This window comes from Peromyscus californicus, unplaced genomic scaffold (assembly GCF_007827085.1).
Source record: "Peromyscus californicus insignis strain IS unplaced genomic scaffold, ASM782708v3 Scaffold_9__1_contigs__length_137607984, whole genome shotgun sequence".
Taxonomy (NCBI): Eukaryota; Metazoa; Chordata; class Mammalia; order Rodentia; family Cricetidae; genus Peromyscus; species Peromyscus californicus.
Genome location: NW_026294617.1, coordinates 61,637,211 through 61,649,981, shown reverse-complemented (window position 1 = coordinate 61,649,981; position 12,771 = coordinate 61,637,211). Strand labels below are relative to the sequence as shown.

The window sequence follows — 12,771 nt, the reverse complement described above, 5'->3', positions numbered from 1 at the left end:
TGGCCACTATGTCAAAATACAGGAGAAGTGATGTATTAGTACGTGTTATAACAGCAACAACAAATCCCTAAACTACTTTTGTCACTGAAGGACAGAATTTGGTCATCCATCCCTGTTGTTGGACATTGGTCTATATCTATGTTTTGGAAGCTGTGGATCATTGTATTGCATGGTTATGCTTGATTTTATTTGTCTAGTCTCTCATTGATGAGCCCTTGCATTTCTTAGACTCTGATACAGTATAAATACACATGTGTACTTGTCTATGTGTATACAAGTGAATTGTGTGGCCCAGGAGAACCCTTTGAAGCCCTACCTCTTGTAAGGCCTTCTGGATACATTTATGGCTATAGGTTGGATTGTACTTTTATGTTCTGGAGAATAACCTTTGTTAAGTGCTGAAGGCAAAATTCAAACACAGACATGGCTTCTCTTGTAAGACTCAGATATCTTAGGCTGAAATCCCTGGAGAATTAATCACTTCCAAGAAATGTTTCTCTATCTCGAGATAGAAAAGAAAGAAATGTTCAGATACATATTTAGAGACATTTTAGCTTCAATTCCTGCCAGATGGAACAAGTAACTCATGGCAGAAGAGAAGAGAAGCTTGCTAAAATGGAAGACAAAAAAGGAAAGAAAAAAAGGAATAAACCATAGTGAGAAAAAGAATGAGGGGAAAGGGCGGGATGAACGGAAACGAGGTTTTAATAGGCATCACGTTATGTGAGAACTGTAACTCCAGATTAACGGCATAAGGACATCAGAAGAATCCAGCAACAACAGCACCAGTGTGCTGTTTCATAGGGTCTCAGGGCAAGAGGCTTTTCTCTTGCTCACAGCAGCTCATAATTTCTGTGTAGTATATTCTGGATATATTCTTTAAATTTCTGCATAAATTTTAGAACTGACAGAAAACTGGAAGAGATTAAAAATCATATTATTCTTCTATATCAGATTGGAAACAAAACAGATTATGTCGGTATCCACTCCCTCTCTTGTTTCGGAAAGATTTGGGGAACTTGACTAATGTGCTGTAATTTGTTCTTTGCTTTACAGGTTATGGATCTCAAAGGCCAAATGATCTACATTGTTGAATCCAGTGCCATCTTGTTCTTGGGATCACCCTGTGTGGACAGATTGGAAGATTTCACAGGGCGAGGGCTCTATCTGTCTGACATTCCAATTCATAATGCCCTGAGAGATGTTGTCTTGATAGGGGAACAGGCACGGGCTCAAGATGGCCTTAAGAAGAGGTTGGGGAAGCTGAAGGCCACCCTGGAGCATGCCCACCAAGCCCTGGAGGAGGAGAAGAAGAAGACAGTGGATCTTCTATGCTCTATCTTTCCCTGTGAGGTTGCTCAGCAGCTGTGGCAAGGACAAATTGTGCAAGCCAAGAAGTTCAGTAACGTCACCATGCTCTTCTCAGATATTGTAGGGTTCACTGCCATCTGCTCTCAGTGTTCACCCCTGCAGGTCATCACCATGCTCAACGCTCTCTATACTCGCTTTGACCAGCAGTGTGGAGAACTGGATGTCTACAAGGTAGGGGAGGTGGGATAAAGATGGGTTAGCAGGCAGAGGTCACCTTGAGAAGGCACAGTGTTGAGCACCTGAGTGAACCGCAATGCTGATGAATAGCTCTCTGCATTTGGGTCATGCAGGCTATATCTGGGGGTCAGGTATTGTGTGTTAATTATGTGAGTGTTCTCCAGCCAGAAATAACTCAATAAGAACCAATTGTTTCCGGAGATGTCTGCCACATTGTCTTCTAAAAATGAGCATAGAGTAGAGAGAGAATAGGCTGAATGGATGATTCTCCTGGTGAAAAACTAGGCATTAGCCATCCAGGGACCAGCCACTTAACTGTGGAAACTGAGTTAAACAAGAGCTAATTAAAGGTATGACTCAGAAAAGGGGAACTTTATCCTTTGTATCTTTAAAAATGAAGAAACAAAAGGTTTATACAAATTGTCCTAAAATAGATTAATTCATTGCACAGTTTACTTGATACTTTTCATATTTTCAGCAAATCAAAGTCACTTAAGACATTTAGTGCATCGTCATTAAAGGCAGATATACTCAAATTAAAAGGCCCTGCTTTCAGATCCTGTCCTCTCCTTTTCTTGCTTTGTGAACAGAGCAAGTCATTTCCCAATGGTAAAACAGCAAAAGCATTAGCCCTCCCCAGCACTTACATCCATGAATAATGTACCACATCCCACAACCTTTCTTGCTTTGTGAACAGGACCATCATGAAGATTTTGTAGATGTTATGTGTTTTGGTTCAGGATCGAGGATTCTTTAAGAAGTGTTGGTGATCACTTAGGTGTCTTTCTAGATACTGCGAATTCAATAACACTATCATGTCCTGGATGCCAAATACATCATTTCTTGAAAATGAATATTATGAAAGTGGAGAGAAATGAAATTTCAAGTTCTGCCTATTTTGTTTGATGAGAAGGTTTTGCTGGTTTAAATTATTTTACCTCATTTTACACAGTGGCAGTAAGAATAAAACATTCATCTGCGTCTCACTCAAATCATCTGGTTAGTTTGTCCCAGCAGTTGGTAACTTCAGAGTTCAGCCCAACCAACACAAAAGAAATAAACCGCTGGGAAGAAGCAAATATTGTTTAAGGGAATTCAAAGGCCCAGCCTTGTTTCTGAGGAGATGCTAGCAGCATCTTGTGAAATTCTTGACAGGAAATCTGCGAGGGAGTTGTGATTTTCTTGGGGTGGGGGGAAAGTAGGGAAGAGGACCTAGTATAATTACACATAAAATAATTGGCACTGGTTCAGTTACATTTGATGGCCTCTTGCGGAATTCACTGTTGATTTCTAGTTATGTTCTCCATGGAGAACAGCTCCTTCCTCAGAACTGAGAGAAGCAAATCTTTTTTCCATCACACAGACAGCTGTGAGTGCCACAGAGGTACTTGTCACCCCCTGCTTTTAGTTGCAATGATTCGGTCAAGGATTCCTGAGTTATATCCCCTCCAAGAAGGAGGGCGTCCACAGAGTTCCTTGACTAACTGGCTTCAGATGGAAGCAGACAGCACACTACCGATCATCGCTCCCCCAACTCTCCTTTCCACCTTTTCCTCACTTCTGATTCTGCATGGAAATAGCTGAAAATAGCTTATGAAGGGTCTATTTTTATAACATTTTCATGAATTCTTTAAGAATTTCATACATTATATTTTGATCATATTCATTTCCCTTGCTGAACCCCTCCTACCTGTCTGCCTACCCAACTTCGTGTTACCTTTCTCTCAGTTAAAACCTACCAAGGCCAGTTTGTGTTGGCCAACTACCCCTGGGAATGGGCCTGCCATGAAGTGTGCTGAATGTACCAGGTCACATCATTAAAGAAAACTGACTTTTCCTCTCCCAGTAGCAACCAAAGGCCAAAAGGTCTTTCTCAGCTGGGGCTGAAACTTCATTCCTCACCCCCTTCCTCTATGCTGGGATTTTGTCTGGGTAGAGCTTTCACAGGATTTATGCATACTGTTGAAATCACTGCAAGTTTATATGTGCATCTGCTCTGCTGTGTGTGTAAAACACAGTTTCCTTGAAGTCATCTTCAGCCCTGTTCTAACAATGTTTCTGTCCCCTCCTCCAAGAAGATTCTCCACCTTGAGGGGAGAGGTGCGATATAAACATCCAGTTTAGGGCTGAACATCCCAAAGTTTCTTGTTCTCTGCACATTGACCAGTTGTGAGTCTCAATGTTAACTACCATCTATTGCAAGAAGATTCTCCGGTGAGGATTGAGAGATGTACTAATGTGTGGGTATAGCAGTATATCATTACAAGTGATTTTGATGCTACATTCATTTAGCACATGATAATAGTAGGTTTTCACCAACAAACCATGACCTCTCTAGCCACAGGTTTTTGGTCCCCTTGACAGTATCAAGGACAGGTTCTGTCTTTTGGAATGAGCCTTAAATCCAACATCTTAATGTGATTGGTTACTGCCTTAACATCCATGCCATCAGTGTCTATATCTTGCCAGGTATGCCATTAATGCAGCTCACGGCTGGGTAAAATTATTACTTTTCTTCTCAAATAGCCTTCAGAGAACCCTCTAGCACTAGCACTATGAAAGCTATTATCCTAGCATAATATTGTTGATTATCCAGCATTTGCTTTCATGAGTGGACAATAAATACTTTTGGCCCAGTCACCATAGGGAGGAGAGGAGAGCTAGCAAATATCCACTTCCTATATGATCTGTTGGATGCCTAACTATTCTAGTAGACATAAAATGTGACAGCGGCACAGGGAATAGGCACCTAACTGGCAGTACAAATGGGAAATAGTGCTCCTCCTAAATGTTGTGTTGGGATGCTACGATGTGTTTTGCATTAAGATGGGTGTTTTTTATGATCCCATTAGTGAGGAAAAGCAAGGTATTGTTGCATGTTTATGCATTACTGGGTGCAGGTGATGCAGGGAATCCAACAGACATATTCAGAACCTTTACATCCTAGGGTGGTGGAGAAGAAGGAGTGGTTATATATAAAATTCCAATCTGGGGGAAGGAACATAGAGCTGATTAAGGAGTAGAACCGAAGATACTAAAAGATCCTAGCTCTACACAAGGCTTAACACAGACATTTCTAATAGATGATGTTTTAAGGACATGAATGATAAGCAAACAGGTATCTGCTGTTTGTTCTAGGTAAATGGAGAATAAGAGAGACTATGCTTAGTGTGGTTGAGTGATGATGGAACTTCAGTGACATGAGAAAGAGGTACAATGAGAAGATGGGAGTCATACCTTAGCAAAGATAAGTTCAGAGCTACTCTGGAGGCATCCCAAGTATTACTGTAGCTTTTCCATTGATGATAGAAATTATTTGAAGTAGCTCATAATGTTTGTCCCTCCTTCCCTTTGTTCTCATCTTACTTTTATAATTCATAATGGACTCTGTAGATGAGAATAACATAATGTAAGGACAGGACAAGTTCAACCATTGGGAGTAGAAGAATTACAGATGCATTTAAATTGATAAAGTAACGCTTAGCTCTCTGTAGCTACTCACAGACAGATAGACAAAGTTGTTTGTGGAAACAACAATGAAAATGATGCTAAGCATAGTTCAAATTTAAACAACAGCTTTGTGAGCGCCATTGTTTTTATTCCTCCCCATCTTGACAATTTGGATTCTGTCCATCCTTTGTGGTTAATATACACGAGGGCCCTTAATAATTGCTGAAATTCCCAGAAATCCTTTAAAAAGAAAAACTCTGTCTCTTTTGCTTTTATGGCTACTAGAGTCTCAGTTTTACATCACACTTTTTTATTGCATTCATATAACATTATTGGGTGAGTTCATGTGAAATGTAGCTTTATGATGGGAAATTGATCCCACTATCAAAATTTACTAGAATTTCAAACTATGAGCTGAAGAAATGCCTCAGACATTAAGAACTCTTTCTGTACTTCCAGAGGACATGAGCTTAGTTCTGAGCACCCACACAGGGCATCTCATAACAGCCTGTAACTCCAGCTCCGGGAAATCCAATGCCCTCTTCTAACATCTGTAGGCACTGCCCCCGCCCCCACGGCTTACAAACACACATATACACAAATAAATATATGATAATGAATAAAAATGAAATCTAAAAAAATCTAAAGAACAAATCCATTTGTTGTATAAAAGCCATTTTATATAGTTTTTGCTGTTGTTTGTTTGTTTTTTAGGAAAGATCACGTGTGGTTAGTAGTAAGTCTACAATAGAGACCATCTGATAATGTCTTCAGAGAACATAGAGTCTTTCAGTTTACTCTCCTGAGGTCAGGGGTCGGCACCTTGAACATTTTGTGAAATGAAAAGTAACTTCTGACATTGTTTCAGCTTCTCCACAGGGCCAGGGCACTCAGGTTTCTGTGGTATGATTCTGCTGTGCAGGTTCCTTTGGAGCTTTTATTTATAATGGACACATTGTATTTTATCTAGGTGGAAACCATTGGGGATGCATACTGTGTGGCAGGGGGATTGCACAGGGAGAGTGACACCCATGCTGTCCAGATAGCACTGATGGCCCTGAAGATGATGGAGCTCTCCAATGAGGTCATGTCTCCACACGGAGAACCCATCAAGGTAAGCCAGTGACAGGTTGCGTATTAGTGGGTTGTCAAAAACCTGGTGCATCGACCAGGGCTTGGTTTTAAAGAGGAACGTCTTCTCAAATCTGTTAGGTGAGGGGGAAAAAATCACCATACGCTGTTACACACGGCCTTTACGATCATTGAGATAAGTGAAAATGCCATTTGCAAGTTGGTTTTTCAATCTCCTAAAATCTACAGCAGACCAGTGCTTTGCCTGTGGTTTGGTATCATATGCCAGACCTACATCACTTCAGCTTTGGCAGAAAACCATACAAGGCAGAAAGTTGCTTCTTATGCTCATTGCTGAAAGACAGACTGAAACCTGCTGGAAACTGAACCAGCAAGATGGAAATTCTTGTGTCACTACTGTTGCAAGATATGAGACTGGTAATTGGGCTCTCTGCTAAGCATGCCATACGGTCACAAAGCTCCCACAACCGTACTCACCATTGGAAGTGCAAGGGACACAGTCTCTGTGGAAAGTTGACCTTCCAAAGCCAATGCATCCATCCAGTATAAGCATCTAGAAAGCACCAGGTAGTTTAGAAAATGAAGTATTTGTTTTTCAGCAATGGCAGAGGATATCATCTTAGAAAATTGGCTGTGGAAAGGCTATTCTAACTGTATAGAAGTTCGTTTAGATGTTCATTGGGTATGGTTAATTTCACTGGTTGGGATATTTTTTGTAGGTTCTTTATAATAAAGTTTTAATAAAAATATAAAACTGAAAGAATATTGACTATGGAGCCAACAGTATTCTCTAGACATGTGACATTGTAAGAATTCTAGAGGAGACAGATTCAGAATAATGTCCTATTGCAAAAAAGAAAATAAAAACAAAATGCCAGGTGTTGATTCAATAGATAAAACCTGAATGGATCATAGGAGTTGTCTTATAGCAAATTTACCACTTAATCCTAACACTCTTTACTTGATGACTTTTCAGAGATGAACCCTAAAAATAATAACAGAATTCTATCCATTCAACTTTCAGTATCTAATTTCAAGAAAGAAGAAAAACGTGAAAGTGAAGCTATAGTAAAGACAAGTTTAGCCTTAGCCTTCTGTCACCTAGAGAAGCCATGTGTCTAAGCCTTCACAACATTTTCAAATTCATTTGTCAGCTCACTCATATATTGCTGTATCCTATACTTGCCAACATTTACTAGTATAAATTCACAGACATTTGTTGTGTACTGATTTTGTACATCGTGAGTTTGAATAAGTTATTAGAAGGCTGCCAAGTTTTAGGTGCAAAATATCTGGGACTCTCGCTAAGAATAACCAAGTAGATGGGGATGTATGGAAAAGTTAGGGTTGTACTGCGTGAACAGGAAGATCCATTCAAAAATAGCAGCTTTACCCATCTGCTGGGTAGGATGATAGAAATTCTGGTATCGGCTGCTATTGTCTACTCACATTCTACATGCTCCAGCATGGTGGGCTAAGAGTAATCATATTTTTCCCATGGTGGCAAACATCCTTGTGAATGACTGGTAGATGCTGTATGGCCTTTTAGGACTTAGCCTTCCACAGAGGTATTCCCACCTATTCTATTGTTCAGAGCAATCACTTGTCTGCTCAGGCGAGGGAGCACAGACCCCAAATCTGAAGCAGATGACTATGGGATACTTTGCAGCTGTGATTTAAAAGCTTCATGGCATCGCACGTTAGATTTAGTCTCTATACTAGCACTTTTAAAGAAGAAACATGTGTTTTTTTTCTAATATTTTGGTAAGAGAGTTCACAACATCACAATAAATATTAAAAATATCTAGATTATTGGCAATAAGGCCACAATTGCCACATGAATTATTTGTGTATGTCAGATCCATATCAGGAGGTTATAGGGGTTTTGTTAGTTGTCTCAATGTCGTTGTTCTTATTTTTGTGGCTTGGAGAATTATTTATAGTTAGCCTTAAAGATAATTACCAGGGTAATAACAGGTTAACCTTAGTGACCTGTGAAGTGAGACATTAAATAGGTCTTTCATTGTCTCTTCATGGGCAGTCCTGTGAAACACTTGATGGAATTAGAGAGTCACAGTGAACTGAACAGAGCTGAGTGGGGAGTGTTTTTAGCAGACAGAAAAATGTCAGTATGTATGAAGGGATGCACATTGTGATTTAGACATCACCTCATTTAATTTGGGGGACAACATTTGAAGACTGGCCCAGTTCCCCAGGAGTCTGGATTTGGAATCTTGGATGCAGCAATCAGACTTCCCTTACTTCTCATCTGGTTTCCTCATGAAGAAGTAAAAACTATTTCCCTGGTGGTTTTTGTTTTGCTTTGTTTTTGAATTTGTTTGTTTTTCTTTCTAACTCTGCAATGTTCTCTAGTGCAGTCACATGTTGGTATCAGCTATGAACTCCCTCCTCCTCACTGCTGTCCTCATTCATCCTCAGTCACTCAGGAAAACTGTGAGTGGACTATGGGTAGAGAACTGAGGATTGGACTTCACAGTGAAAGTCAATATGTGTCAGGAAAGAGGAAAATCCCCATCAGGAACCTTCCTTGCTTAGCCGCCCAGGAGATGAAATAGGGAACGCCCAAACAATCCTCCAACTGAGGGCTTCCCTATTATAAGGTTCCCTTCAAGAGTTACTGAGATCTCCCATGTGGGGATGCGAGGTGGCTTGGCTGGGGGGGTGGGAGGAGGGAGGAGGGGGAGTCTATGGATAGCATGAGGAGTGGGTAGAAAATTTCTTAATAAAGAAAAATAAAATAAAGTGGAAAAAAAGAGTTACTGAGAGATAAAATTCTCTTTGCCTTTCATTATTTCACTCACTTTTCCCAATGGAAAGAAATCCACTCAGACATGTTGCTCATCTTATGTTATGGATTAACTTTTGTTCTTGAATTTGGGGTAAATATAAGATTGAGAACTGGGGAAGGGGAGAGAGGGAGAGCTACGTGGGAGGAACATGTGAGGCTCTGGCCATGTCTGTGAGGAGAATACACTTACATATTATTTATGAACTAAAACAATAAAATGTTATGGTAAACTTATCATTTAAAAAATCCTAATATCAATATACAGAGAGAACCTGGAGCAAGGTACTGTGCCCAAGAGAACACAGCCTCCTCCTTAACACAGTTGTGTTAAGGTTCTATTTATGGCCGATTCAATTGTACAATTGTGAGGTGTGCAAATCCATACTATCCTAAAGATGAAAAAACCTAGGTACAGCAGACAGCTAAGTTTTGCTTCTTAGTGTAGACTTCTGGCTTTAAGAATCATGCACCTCTCTGTTTTATAGATGAAGAAATAAGCAGGGGGAAACAAGGATATAGAAAGCAGATCTTCAGAAGGCTGTTCTCCTAATGCTCTGGTCTGAAAATGATGAATAATTGGTGCTATGATGTCTTGAAAGATTCTAGGACATTTCTAGCAAATGCCCAAAGTTAGCTGTAAAATTAAGAAAAATTTGAGCTGGAAAGATGCCTCAGCAGATATGTAAAGACATTGTGAAGGGTTGGTGAAGTCTCTGCTCAGCAAAGGCAGGAGGCAAGACCTCACTCTACAGAGCTGCTCTGACCTCCACAACTTGCTGTACCATGCTCCCTTCCCATCACACTTTTTTTTGAGGCAGAATTTCTTTATATAGCCCTCGTTGTCCTGGCACTCACTATGTAAATCAGACTGGTCTCAAATCACAGAGTTCTACCTGCCTCTGCTCTGCCTCTGCCTCTACCTCCAGAGTGTTGGCATTGAAGGCAGGAGCCACCACACCTGAAGAATAAATGCATGTTTAAAAATAAAACATACAGAGTCCTTTAATTGCAAGCAATATATCAGATAACCGAGTCTTTGGCCTTTTTTTAGAGAATATATAGCTAATAAAACTTTTCAAGTGACCAGCTAGATATAGAATATGAAAATGATGAGCATAATATGATATTCTTACCATCTGTTACATGCTTGTAGCAGTCAGTTAAGAATGTGGGCACCCTCTCACTTCATCAAGGACCTCCATCTTTTAGAGTAGCCCATTTAAAAGTATTTCATCCCAATTCCAGCATTTGGAGGTGGAGGCAAGAGAATCATTCAAAACTATCCTCTGCTATATAGCCAGTTCATGGCCAGCCTGGACTATGTGAGACTTGGGCTCAAAATAAAGAGAAAGCATTTCATCCAAAGGCTCCTCTGACCATTCATAATTTCTAAGTTCCATTCCAGGCTGTGTCTTCCATTTAGATATTGCCTTATGTTTCATGTTGTTTGAATTTGGATTTGGATTTTAGGTTCCTGAGTCTAGACTGTATAGATTGTAACTACAGGGATCTGGGTCCCTGACATTCTATAATTTTCTCTATCCTCTGTCATTTCCACTTCAATATTATAATTCCTTTTTCCTCAGTTGCTAGTCATTTAAATAAAGGACTAGTGTTTGGCATAAAATTACTGTAAAGCAAAATGTTTTGTTTTAGATCCTATCGCTTTTTATTTTGAAATTAGAGTCTGACTAGCTTGCCCAAGCTGAGCTGAAACTCCAGAATTCAGAGTTCATCCTGCTTTAGCCTTCTGAGTATCTGGAGCTACAGGTGGCCCTTCTCTGTCCTTGTTTCAAGAGTTTCCTGCTACAGTCTAAAAAGGATGTCTTTCTCTCATTTAAAGGACAGAGCAGCTTTGTGTGAGACGTCCACAGGTTCTTTGTTATTCTGCTGCAGTGATCCTGAGAGGCCAGAGAACAAGTTTATTCCAGATGTTAAAGACAGGTGAAATAAAACCAAACACCCAAAGAGCAGAGTTACCAGGTGTTACCGCTGACTCTGCCCTGGTAATGCAGCTTTGCATGAGCCTTAGAGGTGACTCGCTGGAAGATAAGAGTGTGATGGAGTTAGTCACAGAGGTTAGACACATCTAGACAAGACAGTCAAACAATCCTGACAAGCGGGAAGTGACCTGGAACACTGCTGTTTTGCTTTCAGATGCGAATTGGACTGCATTCTGGGTCAGTGTTTGCTGGAGTTGTTGGCGTAAAAATGCCCCGCTACTGCCTATTCGGAAACAACGTCACTCTGGCTAACAAATTTGAGTCCTGCAGTGTGCCACGGAAAATCAATGTCAGCCCCACAACATACAGGTACTAATGGCATGGTTTCCACTTCGATGCGGTTGTCCTTTTTATCTGACTCCCACACCTGTTTTATTCGCATTGGAAATCTTACAGGAAAATGAAATGAAATCACTTTTAGAATTCTTACTTTAACGTGCTTTAAGGCTTTCACTGCCCTGGGGAGATAATTTTAGCATTAATTCTTAGCAGATATCACATCTTCTTCCATAATTTTTCATTCAAAATGTCTGTTTACCTTCTTAGTATACCAGTGGGTATTCTAACACCAACTGGAATCGGGCAGTACAGTTCCAGCAGTAGCTACCCAGAGTTAACAGAATTACAACATTTTATAGGAGTCAGCGCTCAAAAAAACTAAGATCAGACACCAATCACACCCTAGGAGTGCTTGAACTGTAGCACTTTCCGACAGATAATATGAGGGTTTCCCTAACCCCTTCAAGTTAGCCTTCTAGACTTAAATCAGATTCAGGTAAGTATTGCCTGAGCAATCCAGGATGCCTTATTCGTGAAGAATACAAATCAGAATCAGCCAAATGAAAAGGCATATAGGGTGAAGCCTGATTGGGGTCCAAATGCAGAGTTCCTGTGCTTCTCCTCATGTAATCCAGACGGATATATTACTGGCTCTTGCCACACCAGTGGAGTCATAACCGGGAGGCTCTGCTCTTTCAAGGGTTGATGACTGCATTCCCTGCTTCCTTTATTGAGGGAGGATGGACGGTCTCACGGGTCTTGGTTAATAAAACACAGTTTCCAGTCCGCTACCCCAGCTCTCTACTAACCTGGAAGATGTTTCTGGAATCCTGGCTCCACTCTGAGCCATCTCATTAGCATAAACCAGGTGGGACCCAAAGGGTTCATTAAAACAACAACAAAACAAAAACAAAAACAAAAAACAGTAACTCTGTAATTCAGGAAATTTCCCAGGGTTTGAGGGTCACTCTTTACAACCAAGAACAACGGGTAAATCCCCTGCTTCAGAACCATAGGGACAAAAGGGTCAGCAGAGGAAACCTGCCAGTCTGTATTCTTGAGGACCAACAGCAAATGGTGACATTGTAATGCAGAAGCCAAGTGACAAGATCAAAAGGAACTTTTAGTGTGAGTGGTGAGCTATGGCACAGGCCTCAAATACCAGCTGATTAGGAGGCTGAAGCAGGATGAGATCAAGTTCAAGGCTAGTTTGAACTACAGTGAGTTCAAAGCTAGCCTGGGAAATTTACTAGACGCTGTCTCAAAATGGAAACATAAAGGAGGAGTCTGGAGAGGTGATTCAGCAGTTAAGGGCAGTTACTGCTCATGCAGAGGACTCCAGGTTCAGTACTAGCACCCACAAGGTAGCTTATTACCTTTTGTAACTCCAGATGATCCAGCACCCTCTTTTGGCCCCAAGGGGAACCAGGCACATACACAATGTATCATACATGGAGACAAAACACCCATGCACATAAAATATGAATAAATAAATATTTTAAAAAAGGACGACAAAGTTGAAGGAGGTCTAGAGACATAGCTTGGCAGTAAAGGGCTGACCTAGGTTGAATGAGGCTGTAGGGTCAATCC

At 40.7% G+C, this 12,771-nt stretch overlaps 1 protein-coding gene across 3 annotated transcripts in view; it reads left to right on the top strand.

The window, feature by feature from the left end:
* The window catches only part of Gucy1a1 (guanylate cyclase 1 soluble subunit alpha 1), a 55,813-nt gene that overhangs the window by 39,508 nt on the left and 3,534 nt on the right, over positions 1–12,771 (top strand). For all 3 annotated transcript variants that reach the window (XM_052731401.1, XM_052731399.1, XM_052731400.1), the window contains 3 exons: positions 1,057–1,542; positions 5,969–6,112; positions 11,057–11,211. In XM_052731401.1, coding sequence (XP_052587361.1) covers positions 1,057–1,542; positions 5,969–6,112; positions 11,057–11,211 — 785 coding nt within the window. The remainder of the gene's footprint in view (positions 1–1,056; positions 1,543–5,968; positions 6,113–11,056; positions 11,212–12,771) is intronic.